We start from the raw sequence: 13,839 nt of genomic DNA, 5'->3' as shown, positions 1-13,839 counted from the left end.
AAGGAGATCAGTGATACTTTCATAAAAGTAACATAAGCTTTCATTCACCCTTTTTCTTCTTTAGGAAGTTAGGGCCGATAATAGGACATGGATGTCATGAATTCCCCTTCCTAAAGAAAAGGCAAATTTTTCTGACTTTAAATCAAGTCCTTTCTATCATAGATGGCAATCTTTGTGATGTCAATAATTCTTCATCAAGAGGGGAAAACAACAGTTAAAAGCTAAGAGAGGGCCCATTAGGTCTGAGAGAAAACTTTATCATCCCCCCTTCGTGAGCAGGAAGAGAATTGCATGCTAGAAATGCAGATTATAGTTCACTTACAGCTTATTGGATGAAAAGTCAGAACAGACAAAAGCTGAGAAGAAGATTAAAGAGCTACCTCGAAAACACTGGTTGAAAACATATGTAGATATCTGTAGGTATTTTCTGGCTCAAATCTGAGAATGTACAAAAAGTACGTACTGACTCTTCAGCAATTAGGTTTACTTTGCTCTAGGTAGAAGGCAAATATTCTAGCCCTTCTTTGAAGAACCATCATGAATAGAAATGTTCTGCAAACATCTGAGATCCCAGTGTTAACAAGGATGACAACATGGGAAACCAGCCCCTAGGTGACAACGAGCCTCGAATGCCACAGCATGGCAACGGGACCGTGCAGTTCCTAAGCGCATAGCACAGTGAGAAGTCTTTCCAGAGAAAAAAAGTGTAGTTTCTGGTTTGCAAGGGGGGAATACAAGGTAGAGATCTAGTATGAAAAAGAAGAGTTAAATACACACCCTTTTAGAGTCATTAGTGTCCAGGCAAACTGCTGATGGTCCACCTCACTTGTATCATCAAGCAGCTGCCTGGGAAAAGCCAGAATTCAGAGCTACCCAAACAGTACTGAACTGGTGAAAGAAGTAAGACAGAAAAAGAACTAAAGAGCATGCAAAACTATTGATTTGAGTCAAATTGTTTCAATAATAGTACCCAGTCGAGTTTCATTTTAGTGCTTATTACATTTATTAAAATTAAATAAAAAGCACCTTAAAATAACCTATCTATATAATCAATACACATTACAGTATTTATATAAAAATGCAATATGTGCACAATTTAAGCTTCAGGGAAACTAGGACTTTAGTCTTTATAATCTTCATAATCATCAGAGCTATGATCCTCAAAATCTTGGGGGAGGGTTAACAGTAACAGCACATTTCGATTATAGCTGACTTGATTCAGGGGCTGACACTCAGAATTTGAGGACAAGTAATAAATACTGAGAAGTTATCTCTTTGAGGGGTGGGAGGGACCTTTAAAAGTATTATTGCTAAGAGACTACTTCCAAAAATCCACTACTACTGATAGATGACAGTGCTGAGGTGACTTCCCTCAAGGATGACCCAGAGGCATGGGAGGATAACACTTGATGGCCAAAGGGTTTGATGATACTTGGGAGTAACTTGGGAGCTGAAAGAGATCAGATGAGGGGAAAATAGGTCCTGTTCTGATAGGGGGTGTATGTGTAACAGGTGTGCATGAAAATCTTGTCATAAGTGGACAGCCCCAGGAAGAAAAAAATGGATAGAGTAATTTTTTCTCTATCTGGAATTGCTCCAGGAGCCTTTTAAATATGGTATTGGAGAAAGCAAGAGCAAAAAAGGCATTCAGAAATAGAAATGCCACACATATATCTCACACCCCATCAGCCAAGAGTCTCCGGGACAGTGGACAATATTGAGGAGCATAGAGCTGGTTTGCAAGATCTGCAGACAGGTACCTCTTATGATCTCACAACAAGGAATGTTCACTGGCAAATCTTTGGTCTACGCTCTACACTAATGCTAAGTGGAAGAGCACATTCTCTCTACAAAGACCCACGAGTAATGCCTCAATCTATTGTCCCCTGTGTGCAAGTAACGTCCCTGGACACAAACAGGAGCCAAGTGTGTGAGGACGGAAACCAGGCCTGCTGAATTCTCACTGGCCTATCTGACTTTCTTCCCCTGCAGGTTTGGAAAGAGATGCTGCATCTCGTCTGCTACCAAGGATCTCTAGAGGCTACTGCTGGGGCCTAAAAGTTGAGCAAGGTTCATACTGTTACAGTCACGTGTAGCCACAATTCAACTCCCTTTATTAGAAGTATAATACTCACTTCATATCACAAATGTATAAAAATATGGCAGATAGTGTCATAACGATACTTTCTTTAAATGAATATATTTATAAAACAGATATTTACCATATATATATTTATATATAGAATAAAATACTCCTGATGCAATATATAAATGTTACTGTTTAGTTTTTATAGAAACTACTGTAGCTGTCCCACTGCTTCACAATGTTTCAAACAGCTCAAAATAACTTTACATTATAACATAAAAGATATGATTATAACAGTACAATATTAATTATAAATAAATGTTACAAATCCTATCAAATATGGAAGTTTAGAAAACAATTTAAGACATACAGTTCATCTGCTAACCCTTCAAAGGGATACTCTTGGATTACAATAAACCCCACATTTAGTCTAGGCAGAAAAAAATACGTAGTAAGGGCATCGGTCAACATGATTTTCCTATCCCTTGCAGTGCCAGGACACATCCTGGCGTTCCCAAGTTCAACAGAGATTGCACTAAAGCTGGAATGTAAGGGGGAGAAACTGCCAAGAATTTCTTCTTCCTCAATGGCACACTCTATCTATTCTCACACAAGACCTGTGGGGAGTGGCGATTCCTAAGGAACTCCTGTGGCTCTAAGATCCCTGACTAGCATTTGTGGCCGCGAGGAGCTCGACGGCCCCAACACATGCAATATTGCACACATCTTCATAAAGCTGAAAATACTGGCTCACCACTTGGCCCGGCCCATGCCCCAATCCCAGCCCACCCTTCCCCACCCCTCCCCCACTGGCTTGTCTGCCCACCCCTTCCCCCTACCAGCACAAATTACAAGGCTGTCTCTTTTAAATCATTCAGATTTGGCATTCGTGAGCGATTTGTTCTGTTATAGGGGTGCCCATTTGGCCCACTCTTGGCACCCAGCTGTTCAGAGTAGGAAGGGCCCTCTGTGGCACTCCTGGTCACAGAGGACACGTGCCAACCAGGATCCATCTGACCTGGCAGCTGGAGGGCTGGCCTGCCCTTCGGTGCGGGCTCCTGCCGGATGTTGCTGCTCCCGCCAGAGGCCTGGCTCAGGGGGTGAATCCGAATTTCTGAGAAGGAATTTTTGGTTTGTTGAGCTGTTAAGGGCTGGAAGCGGGGGTCTGAAGAAGCCGGGTGATTCGAGGCCGAAGAGAGATGTAACAACTTGCGCAGTGATTTTAATGGCTGGCTCTGAAAGAAAGGATGAGAATGTACACGGGATTCAAGTTAGAGTGACCATAAGTCTGGGGAGGGAAGGGGGCTTAGACCTGAGGTGACTGGCCGTGGCCAGGAAGGGCAAGCATGTGCAAGGAGGAGCTGGTCCAGCCAGATCTGTTCTTTGGGTTTTCTTCAAACAAGATTGTATTATTCTTTAATGGAAAAGCCTAGAAATCATAGAGCTGGTATGGCAGCCAATCAAAGGCCCAGGCTCATCTACCTGGTTGCATCCTATCTCTAACCAGGGGATCTCATGCTTCAACCAGCAGGAAGGAGAAAGAGCAAAAGGTGTATGTTTCTCTGTTTTGAGAAGACTTCCCAAAGGCTCCACACAATGCTTCCACTTATATTTCACCAGCTAGAACTTAAGTACACAGCCGTATCTAGTAGCAAGAGAAGCTGAAAATATGGAATGTTTTAGTTAGCAATGTACTCAACTACAAGTCGTATAGCCCTTTTTGTTCTCATCTCCCCGATTTCCCTCTCTCAATATTACAAAATTCAAATGTTCCCTCGCTTTACTTTTTTTTTTTGAGAGGGGGAGGGTAACATTTGGGCATTGAAAATGCAAAGCACAAAGAAATATGCAAAACCCCAACAGAACTATCTAAATAATTTATTCACAGGAGGCCTTCAATTCCTAACATGGGCTCACAGTGGTCCGCCCTGCCTGTCTGTCTACTGTGCAGCTGGACACCCCCAGGTGCTGCATCAGGGAGGGAGACTGACTTCAGGGCAGAGGGGAGCAGCCTCAGAGCAGTCTCCTCACTGGACAACTCCTGAGCCTCATGCTCCTGAACGATGAAAGATGATGACTCAATCTCCTCTTCCTTGATCTCAGAAGAGACATGGAAAGCACTTGGAAATTCACAGCCAGTCACAACTGCTGGACTTGGCCACTTAGGCTACAACCCTAGCCTTGGGGCCCCTCTGAGGCCAATTCTCAGAGTACCTTTGCTGTAAGTGTCATGGTATAAGGGACATGCATTTAAGGGCTCAGCAAAGTTTGAATAAATGTTGATGAACTCAAGGAACATTACAAGATTTGAAGGAACTAGGCACAGAAACCCAAGGTAAATGGCTTCAGAATTGACTCAAGTAGATATTGTTTCAGGGGAAAGTATTCTCCATCATCATTCCAAAGTCTTCCCAAGAAAGCTTTGTGCTCCCTACAGGAGGTAGCATAGTACACTGTACACTCTAAGTGCTCAAAAGTGGCTTTTTAAAAATAATTAAATTGGTATAACATGATGAGACTCCTGGTGATTTTTACAGCCTTGACCACATGTAACTATCAAGCAATTACAATAATCTGCATTCAGCAAGAGCTATAAAGTTATTTGAAAAGAGCTTCTAGCCTAGGCAACAAAGCGAGACCCCATCTCTATAAAAAAATTTAAAAACTAGCCATGTATGGTGGCATGTGCCTGTAGTTCCAGTTACTCTGGAGGCTGAGGTGGGAGAATGGCTTGAGTCCAGGAGGTCAAGGCTGCAGTGAGCCATAATCTTGCCACTGCACTCCAGCCTGAGTGATCGAGTAAGACCTTGCCAGAAAGAAAGAGAGAAGAGAGAAGAGAGAAGAGCTTCTTGGCAAAAGAAATGGTTTCACAAAGAAAGTTCTAAAGCTCTCTATTCTTTTTGTTTTGTTTTGAAATTGGGAATAGAGAAGCAGGCCCTCACTCACAGGCTTGTCTCTTTAGTTTGGATACATATCCAATAAACTTGGATATCTGGTTCTCTATGCTTCCACCACCCCCAGCTTATATTATGTTAGAAGCAGAAAATATAAATAGCTGGGGCAAATACAATGGGAATATGGGGAACTTCTGTCAGCAGTTCTATGCAACAGCTTACAGTTAAAAAGAGTAAACAGAGGCTGGTCATGGTGGCTCATCCCTGTAATCCCAGCACTTTGGGAGGCAGAGGCAGGTGGATCACTTGAGTCCGGGAGTTCGAGACCAGCCTGGGCAACATGGCAAAACCCTGTCTCTACTAAAAATACAAAAAATTAGCCAGGTGTGGTGGCGCACACCTGTAGTTCCAGCTACTTGGGAGGCTGAGGTGGGAGGATTGCCTGAGCACAGGGAGGTCAAGGATGCAGTGAACCGAGTTTGTGCCATTGCACTCCAGCCTGGGCAATGGGAGTGAGGCCCTGTCTCAGGAAAAAAAAAAAAAAAAAAAGTAGTCTGCTCTCCCAATCACAGAAATCTGTGACACAAGAAATCACAGATACAAGTAATCCTATGGCCTCAAAAGCTCTGGAGGGTTGTCAAAAATTATAGTACAGAAGAATAAAGGATTCATAAAATATTCAATATCAAAAACCAAAATGTTCATTATGGGATACTGAAAAGATACATTACAAAATTTCCAACCAAAATAGTTGTTTAAAGGAAACAAACCTCAGATACCTGAAAAATTTACTGATTCAGTTTCTGCTTATTCCTCCATTATGGAAGATAAATGTGACTACGTAATACAGTCTAATATGTAGTTCCTAATGCAACTGTTTGCCTGTTTCCTGTAAAAAATGGTATGGATTTCAGGAATTGAAATATTCTTTCAAGAAAACTTATCACACCTGTCTTTCAATTTGTATGCTATTACTTTTAATGAAACCTTAATCTTCCTACCATCTCTGTTCATCCTGCCTGAAATGTTATGGCATGCCTCATTTTTTACCATGAATTATGGTTCTTTAACACAGCTCAGCTCTTTCCTGGGCTGTATTTGTGGGCTGGGACTACATCTTCAATTGCCTCCAGCTAGGTGAAGGCTAACGGAAGCTTGCATCTTTCCCAGTAGAACATGGGTCACTGAAGCAAGATTCATCCTGGCTCACAAGATGCATCTGGGTATAACTGAGGGTCTATTTTGAGGAGGTGCTCAGCCTTACTGTAACACTGAGAAGCTAAGTTTTCTCTACCACGCCCTCCCCGCTCCTCAGGACAGTTACTGCAGAGTTGGAGAGTCTAGGAATGGTGCAGGATCCACTCACTTGGGTCTGTAGATCTGAGATCTTCTCGGGGCGCCACTCCTTTGGTCTGCTGCTTGGAGTGCTAGCAGAATGAATGGATTTCTGCAACGTTAGAAGATCAGGGCTGTCGGAATTGGGTACCTAGAGCAAAATATGGACAAGCATTCAATAAGCACACTAATAAGCCTAATTAAGATATGCAACCACACCCAATAGGAGAACCAAACTAAAAAGCAAACCAAACCAAAACTCAAATGATCCAGTAAAAAAAGAACCCCAATCTCTCCCAATGTTCACAATGCAAGTGATGCTAAATTCTTCTGCCCTCTTAATAATTTTCCCTGCATTAGGAAAAATTGGCAGATGTCATGCAGCTTTGTTAAACCTCAACCCTTAAAGCATTCCCATGCTGTTAGTTTTAGTCGCTGTAAGAGAGAGCAGTTAAATTGGGCTATACCAGGAATTGCTGTCGTATCCTCATTCCATAGTGCAGTTAGGTTATGAACCAGTTCAATAAAACAAATTTTTTCCTGCTGGGAAAATGATCCAAACATTGTATTTGGTAGTGCCAAAGAAGTCTGGTAGGCTTTCAAGGATAGCAAAGTGAGAAAGTATGGTTTAGGTCATATTCCCAAATCATTGTCTGATATATCTGGATCTGTCATTATGTACTAGAGAAATGCTGGAAATCTGTGCCACAAATTCCAGATGAATGCAACTGGTCTATTCACCAGCTTTGGTGAACACAGAAGAGTAATGTCAAATGCCAAGCAAAAGTCCTGGTTTTAAACTGACCAGCAAAAGCTCAAGCCAGACAAGGATACAAGCTGTTTTCTCATGGAGCCTGTTAGCTCATTCAATTTGGTCAATTCAACTTGGCTTCAAAAAGACAAATTGCCAATCAAGTGTTAACAAACTCTGTGAGTCAAATGCAAAGACATCTGTTAACTGTAAATGTTAATAGAATTCCTTACATAAAATACAGGCTTTTATAAATGTTATCTGCCCATAATTGGCTAAACAGACAAGACAAACTAGCCTTTCACTAGTTTGTCTGCTTAATAGACTTTGTGCTTCAACTTTCGTAACTGATTCAGAAGAATGGCAATGAATTTATATCCCAGTGAATTTATGGAACTGGCTCACATACTTAACTAGCATAAAGAGAATATGACCTCATGAAAATAAGACATGCTGTTGTCATCAGTAAAACAAGTTTACTGGAGCAGTTTTCAGGGCTACCATACATAAAAACGGGTACCATGGGTGGAGTGACTACAGGAAGCTTTTTCAAAGAAGAACTATGCTTTAAATGATTCTTTGAATTAAAAAGAGGAAAGAGGGATTTCTTGATGCTTGGATTCTCCCCGTTGGTGGAATCTGTCTGCAATATAAGATACAAATAAACTAATTGCAAAAAAAAAAAAAAAAAAAAGTGCTTATTGAAACTACTAGCCCTTGGAAGCCCTCAAATTGCTAAATATTAACAGTCACTGAAAGAATCTCGGTGCTGTGCATCTATAGAGGTTCTGTGCCAATTCTCACCTGGACGTGAAGATGTCAATAATGCAAATTCAAGACAAGCACAAACTTCTTCCAAGTATATAATGTGAGATCATGATCAATACCTCTAGTAGGAATGCCGAGAGACCCAGACACACCTACTCACATTAAGCTTATTACACATTAAATAATTTTTACTATCAGAAATATTGTTACAAAGAATTGTGTTAAAGAGCTACTGATAAACTTCAATCTTCTCCTAATTGCTAGAGAGGACTTCAGCAAGTAAAAAATCTACCATGTAATTTGCCTATTAGAAGAAAAAAAATCCCAACATACTGGAAACCCTTTCAAATTCAGTCAACTTTTAAGCCTGAAAACATCACTAGGAAGAGGTATTGATCACTGTGGTGGGATACTAATGTTGAATAAGAGGCCTTATTCTGTACTGCTAGAAATATTTACCCAATGGAAAACATTTAGCACAATTCAGAATACTGGTTTTCAAAGGGAAGAAACAGAAATTTCAATATTTAATTGGAAGCATCATCACAAGTTGAGATACTAACTAACTAGGATACAATTACCAAGTTGGCAAAGTCACCATATGCTCTGAGGACTTATGTAACTCTGGATATGTAACCGAAGCCAGATTTCCCAAGGGAGCTTCCAGATTTGCTTGAGTTGAAGCAGGCACCTTTACAATACAGATTTTTTTTTTTTTTGGGCAACACTTTTCCCTGATTTGGATATCTCAATTATCAGAGAACTAGAATGTACATGAAGGTATTCAGGTATTTAGGTAATCTTTTAAGGGTATCTGTAAAAAGAGATTTGAGTAAAACATCCCATAAATTTTCTTGTTCCAATGACAGGAACCCTGAGGAAGAGTTTAACTTGCATCACTAAAGAGGCCAGAGGAGAGCTCCTAGAGGCTCTCCACAGAGGCAGGTCCACGGTATAAACTGAGCCTGGACTTGGTATTTAGGAGAACCCAGTTCTGGTTCTCCCAATTGATTACGTGATTTTTGGGCTTCGAAGCAAGCCCATGACTTGCTTGGGCTCAGTTCCTATACTAGTGAATAAAAAAATTCAACTAGATTTAGGATCCACCTCAGCTTTAACATGTCATGAGTCTCTATGTACACTGGGCATCAGATTTTTATTCTTTTGGAATCTTATGCAAAGGCCATAATGCCTTAAATCTTTTGAAGCTTATTCTATGTAGTTTCTTTTTGCTGAGTTCTAGAAAGTGAAAAACAATTAACTGTTTAAATGCTCATTCAAAGTAGTCAGAGTTAACCCAATGTCAGGCTTAGGACTCTGAGGTTTGGAAGGCTGTACTGAGTGCTCTTTGGAAATCCCAAAGCCCTTAAATTTTATTTTTCATTTAATGAAAAGATGCAGAGGTACAAACAACTTTTGGATTAGTAAAGATTAAGGCATTATGGCCTATGCAGAGATATTTTGCAGTTACTTTACATATCAAAAAGGAAACTTATGAAAGCCTAATAAAAAGTTTAAGTGGAAAGGATATTAGAGAATGGTTATTTTCCTTTTTACTCTAATCTATACTACTAAAATATCTAAAATTTAACTAAATTCTGAATAATAAAGTCAGTCAACATGTATACTCCACTTGTGCCACAGTGAGCCAGGGACTTTAGGTTTAATGTTGCTCTACAGCAAACATCAAAATCTAAATCTATATATAAAAACACCTTCAATTCCTTAATCTTTCCTGCTTCCTACCACTTAATCACCCCACAATGCCAGGAGACCTGTGGTTTAGAACAAAAACCACAAAATAAAAATAACAGTGGTCAGGAGGTAGCCAAACTTTAATGTTCATGATACAGAAACATGTTCTACAGACAATGATAAAAGTTTTATTAACACTTTAAACATTTTAAGTATTCCTAGGTTAAATCAGGTCTATTTGTTCACCCAGTCTAAGTAACAAATGTAGTAGTATCTGACTGAGTGGCATTTTGATTTGACATTTTAAAAGTAAGCTTCAGTTAAAAATATGGGCAGTTTTTTTTAATGAATACTTCAGAAATATTATGCAGCCATTAGGATTCAAGATAATAAAGTATTTGTAGTAACATACATATTCTGTGCATGTAGATATAGATAGATAAACTGTTAAAAGCCAGAATACAAAATTGTACTAAAAGGATTGCTCTAATTTAAAACTTAAAACAAAACAAAACAAAACAAAACAAAAAAAACCCCACACCTAGTTTCCACAAGCATATGTATAGGTTATACAGCTAGAGGGAAATATACCAAAATCCTAATACTAGTTGTGGTAGGGTATTAAGATTTAAAACGATCTTTTTCTTTTTCTCAAATTTTCTACAATGAACTCACATTTATTTTATAAGGAAATACATTAATTTAACAAGCAAGCAAGTGAAAGAATGTTCTAGAAAGATAATCTAGGAAGGTATTTGCTAACATTTCTAGAACATCTGTGAGATAAAAATGCTTACTTCAGGTTATTTATACACATTGCTATGAACATCTATCTAATCTAACTTCCCATTGAGTCATAATTCTATAATTTTCGTAATAGAAAGGGCCTCAGAAACACTGGGTCTAATCTACTAAACTTACAGATGAAATCAATGAAATCCAACTGAGTAGGCCGTTTTGATTATGTCTTTTCCCTCTTCAAATAAAAGAGAATAAATTATGTATGAAGTAAAACTAGAACCAAAACCATTCAAAATGGCTAACTAGGCCAGGCACAGTGGCTCACACCTAGCACTTTGGGAGGCCTAAGTGGGCTGATTGCTTGAGCTCAGGAGTTCAAGACCAGCCTGGGCAACATGGTGAAACCCTGTCTCTATAAGAAATACAAAAAATTAGCTGGGTGTGATGGCGTGCACTCAGTTATTTGGGAGGCTGAGGTGGGAGATCACTTGAGCCCAGGAGGGAGAGGTTGCAGGGAGCCGAGATCACGCCACTGCACTTCAGCCTGGGCAACAGAGTGAGACCCTGTCTCTATAAATAAATAAATAAATAAAAACAGCTAACTCTACCTTATTTAGCCTTGAAGTTGTCATAAAGAAAAAGGGGATGCAGCCTCATCTAGGGGAAGAACTACTCCTGCTGCTGTCCTACAGGCCGGGTTTCCCCAAGGTTCTCACATCACTAAACCAGCAGGATCCCTGCTTGGGTGGTTCGGTGAAGTGATGTGAACAGTGCCATGGAGCCAGCTCTTTGTTCAGCCAGAGGGCTCCCAGGAGATAAGGTGCATTCCAGCCCACAGCGCAATCAAAAGGCAAACATTATTTTCCTTCTAACGCAAGCCCTAAAATCCCAGATACGATCTTTGTGACTATACAACTCTGAAACACACCTGTCAACGTAGGAATTCTATAACCAGCCAGGAGAGAATAAGGAATGATGGTTATTTACAAATTTCAAGATTTAAAAGTAAACCAAAACCCATTTCCTAAGTTTTTGCATATCTTTAAACCCCCAGAGAGAAACAAATCCTGTGTCTTCAAAGTTTTTACGTGAATATAAACCCACATAGATAAAAAGTATACTGAGAAAGGCTTAAAGTGTTCTCTCTCATCCAAATTAAATTTCTTCTATTCCTGGAGATTCTGTTGAATGTCGAAAAGGTTCTGTTGAGAGGATAGTTGTATAGAATTTCAGAAAGAGACATAATACAGTGCATAAATGTCAAGTCTCAATAAGAAAACAATCAACTTTGATTGCCAAGTGCAAAGTGTAAAGTATCCATTGAATAATGCAGAAACATGTTATTATATATATAAATTGGCCATCTACTTACTGTTTGAGATTTCTTCTTTTTCTTTTTCATTGACCTGAAAAATCCTTGCTTCTCTTTTTCCTTGAGTTGCTCTGAATGACTAATATTTTCAGGACTTTTCCTAAATGAGAAGACATTTTTATCATATTGATTTTTCAATCATTTTCTTGCCATTGTGTGACAAATACAAGAAAGACTGAAAATGCATGACACTAGGTTCAAATAGCCAGGAAGAATCAAACACTTGGATAAAGAGCCTCTAAAAAAGCACAGGAGGAACTGAATTTAATCAACCATGGTTAGTGATTATCCTCTGGCACAGGCTCACCCAAAACAGCAATTTGAGCATTATATGACCTATAACTGTTGCTGCAAGACCATTTTCATGCTGTTGAAGACCTCAGAGTTTGAGATTATTAAAAGTACACAGCTTAAAGGATGGCTTTTCTATAACTCTACAAGGGAAAGAGCAAAACATTTTCAACACCTACCTTCATTTTTCTATTTACCTTTTAAAAACCAGCTCGACACGTTTATTATTAGAGACTTGTCAAGATACTGAACATAAAGATCAATACTGCTATAAAAGCATCTTGAATAAAAGTAAAAATTTGCCAGAAACTGGAAATATCCTACTTATTAAACCTTTCATCTACTTATTAAAACTAAATAAAAATAGTTAAGAAAAAAACGCAGGGATAGGTGCAGTGGCTCACACCTGTAATCCTAGCACTTTGGGAGGCTGGAGCAGGATCGCTTGAGGTCAGGAGTTTTAGACCAGTCTGGGCAACATAGCAAGACCACGTTTCTTTAAAAAAAAAAAAAAAAAAGCTCTCATGGGGGGCAAAAAAACTTCTAATACTGACATTAAGCTTGATACCACTGACACCACCAGTATTTTGATAAAATTGGAAGATGTTAAAAGAATAAAATAACTAATATTAAAATTCAGAATGATACATTTATAATTTTGAAAGCCAGAAAACTTCAGACATGATGAAACGGGTAACTGCTGAAAAGTTAAGCGTTTTTATTTTTATTTATTTATTTTTGAGACAGTGTCTTGCTCTATTGCCCAGGCTGGAGTGCAATGGTGCGATTTTGGCTCACTGCAACTTCCACCTACTGGGTTCAAGCGATTCTCCTGCCTCAGCCTCCCAAGTAGCTGGAATTATAGGCATGCACCACCAGGCCTGGCTAATTTTTTTATTTTCAGTAGAGACAGGGTTTCACCGTGTTACCCAGGCTGGTCTTGAACTCCTGACCTCAAGTGATCTGTCCACCTCAGCCTCCCAAAGTGCTGGAATTACAGGTGTGAGCCACCGCGACCAGTCAAAAGAGTCTTTAAATGCAGTGTTGTACTGTTGGGAAAAACATCTAATCCCAATGACAGACTGGGCCTAGGCCCTGGGAATTTGGTAAAAGTTTCTTGCGACAAGTTCTTTTGCAATTAAGGAGACGAAACCCTCTTGCATGGGACTTAAAGATAGACTGCCCTAAGCTGAACTCCAAGACACAGCATTCAGTCACTTGCCATTGGTAAGGAACACTGGAGAAGAGTGGCGTTTGCTGGAATCACAAAAGCATGACTCTGGGAAAAGAGCCTCAGAGAGCATCTAGTAGAACTGGCAATACTATTTTTAACATTCTGTAACTTCTAGAGGTTAAAGAATTATATGTTTACGAAATAGCTATGTACTTCCACAATACTATCTGCAAAAACACAACCTAGAAGCACAACAGGATATTCAGATTAATGGGTAGAAGTTTTTACCAATCAGAATGAAAGTCTAACAAAATACCACAGGTGTGTTGAGGGTAAAAGTGCTTTCTGCCAATCTAGTAAATTTTTAAGGAAGACATATTCATCATGACTGCGATCTCAGAATGTGAATGGGTGTTACTGTAAGAATATTAATGCTGGCACAAGAGGAAATGAAGGCTTGAGACACCAGTCCTAGGAGGAAGTCCTAGGAGGATTTTGCATGGTAAGAGGAGAATCTATCCAGGATGAAACAGCGAATAAGATGAAAGTGAGAAGGGAAGGGTAATAAAAGGAAAGCTCGATGTCTGCAGTTTGCATGATACATTGTTGGGTCCCCAGGACACAGGGAAGATGGGCCAAAGACCCTCTGCAGGGGCTCTTCAAGAGGCACTGGATAAACCACAGCTCAGGTGGGGATAGAGGAATGATTGGGACATTTTCAAAGATCCAAGC

At 39.7% G+C, this 13,839-nt stretch overlaps 1 protein-coding gene across 2 annotated transcripts in view; it reads right to left on the bottom strand.

The window, feature by feature from the left end:
- The window catches only part of CDKL5 (cyclin dependent kinase like 5), a 226,900-nt gene that overhangs the window by 22,228 nt on the left and 190,833 nt on the right, over window positions 1–13,839 (bottom strand). For both annotated transcript variants that reach the window (XM_025373446.1, XM_025373447.1), the window contains exons 16-18: window positions 11,643–11,742; window positions 6,347–6,466; window positions 3,105–3,321 (exon numbers count right to left, since the gene is read on the bottom strand). In XM_025373446.1, the coding sequence (XP_025229231.1) occupies window positions 3,105–3,321; window positions 6,347–6,466; window positions 11,643–11,742 (437 nt within the window). The remainder of the gene's footprint in view (window positions 1–3,104; window positions 3,322–6,346; window positions 6,467–11,642; window positions 11,743–13,839) is intronic.

Source organism: Theropithecus gelada, chromosome X, assembly GCF_003255815.1.
Source record: "Theropithecus gelada isolate Dixy chromosome X, Tgel_1.0, whole genome shotgun sequence".
Taxonomy (NCBI): Eukaryota; Metazoa; Chordata; class Mammalia; order Primates; family Cercopithecidae; genus Theropithecus; species Theropithecus gelada.
This window is presented reverse-complemented; position numbering and strand designations above follow the sequence as displayed.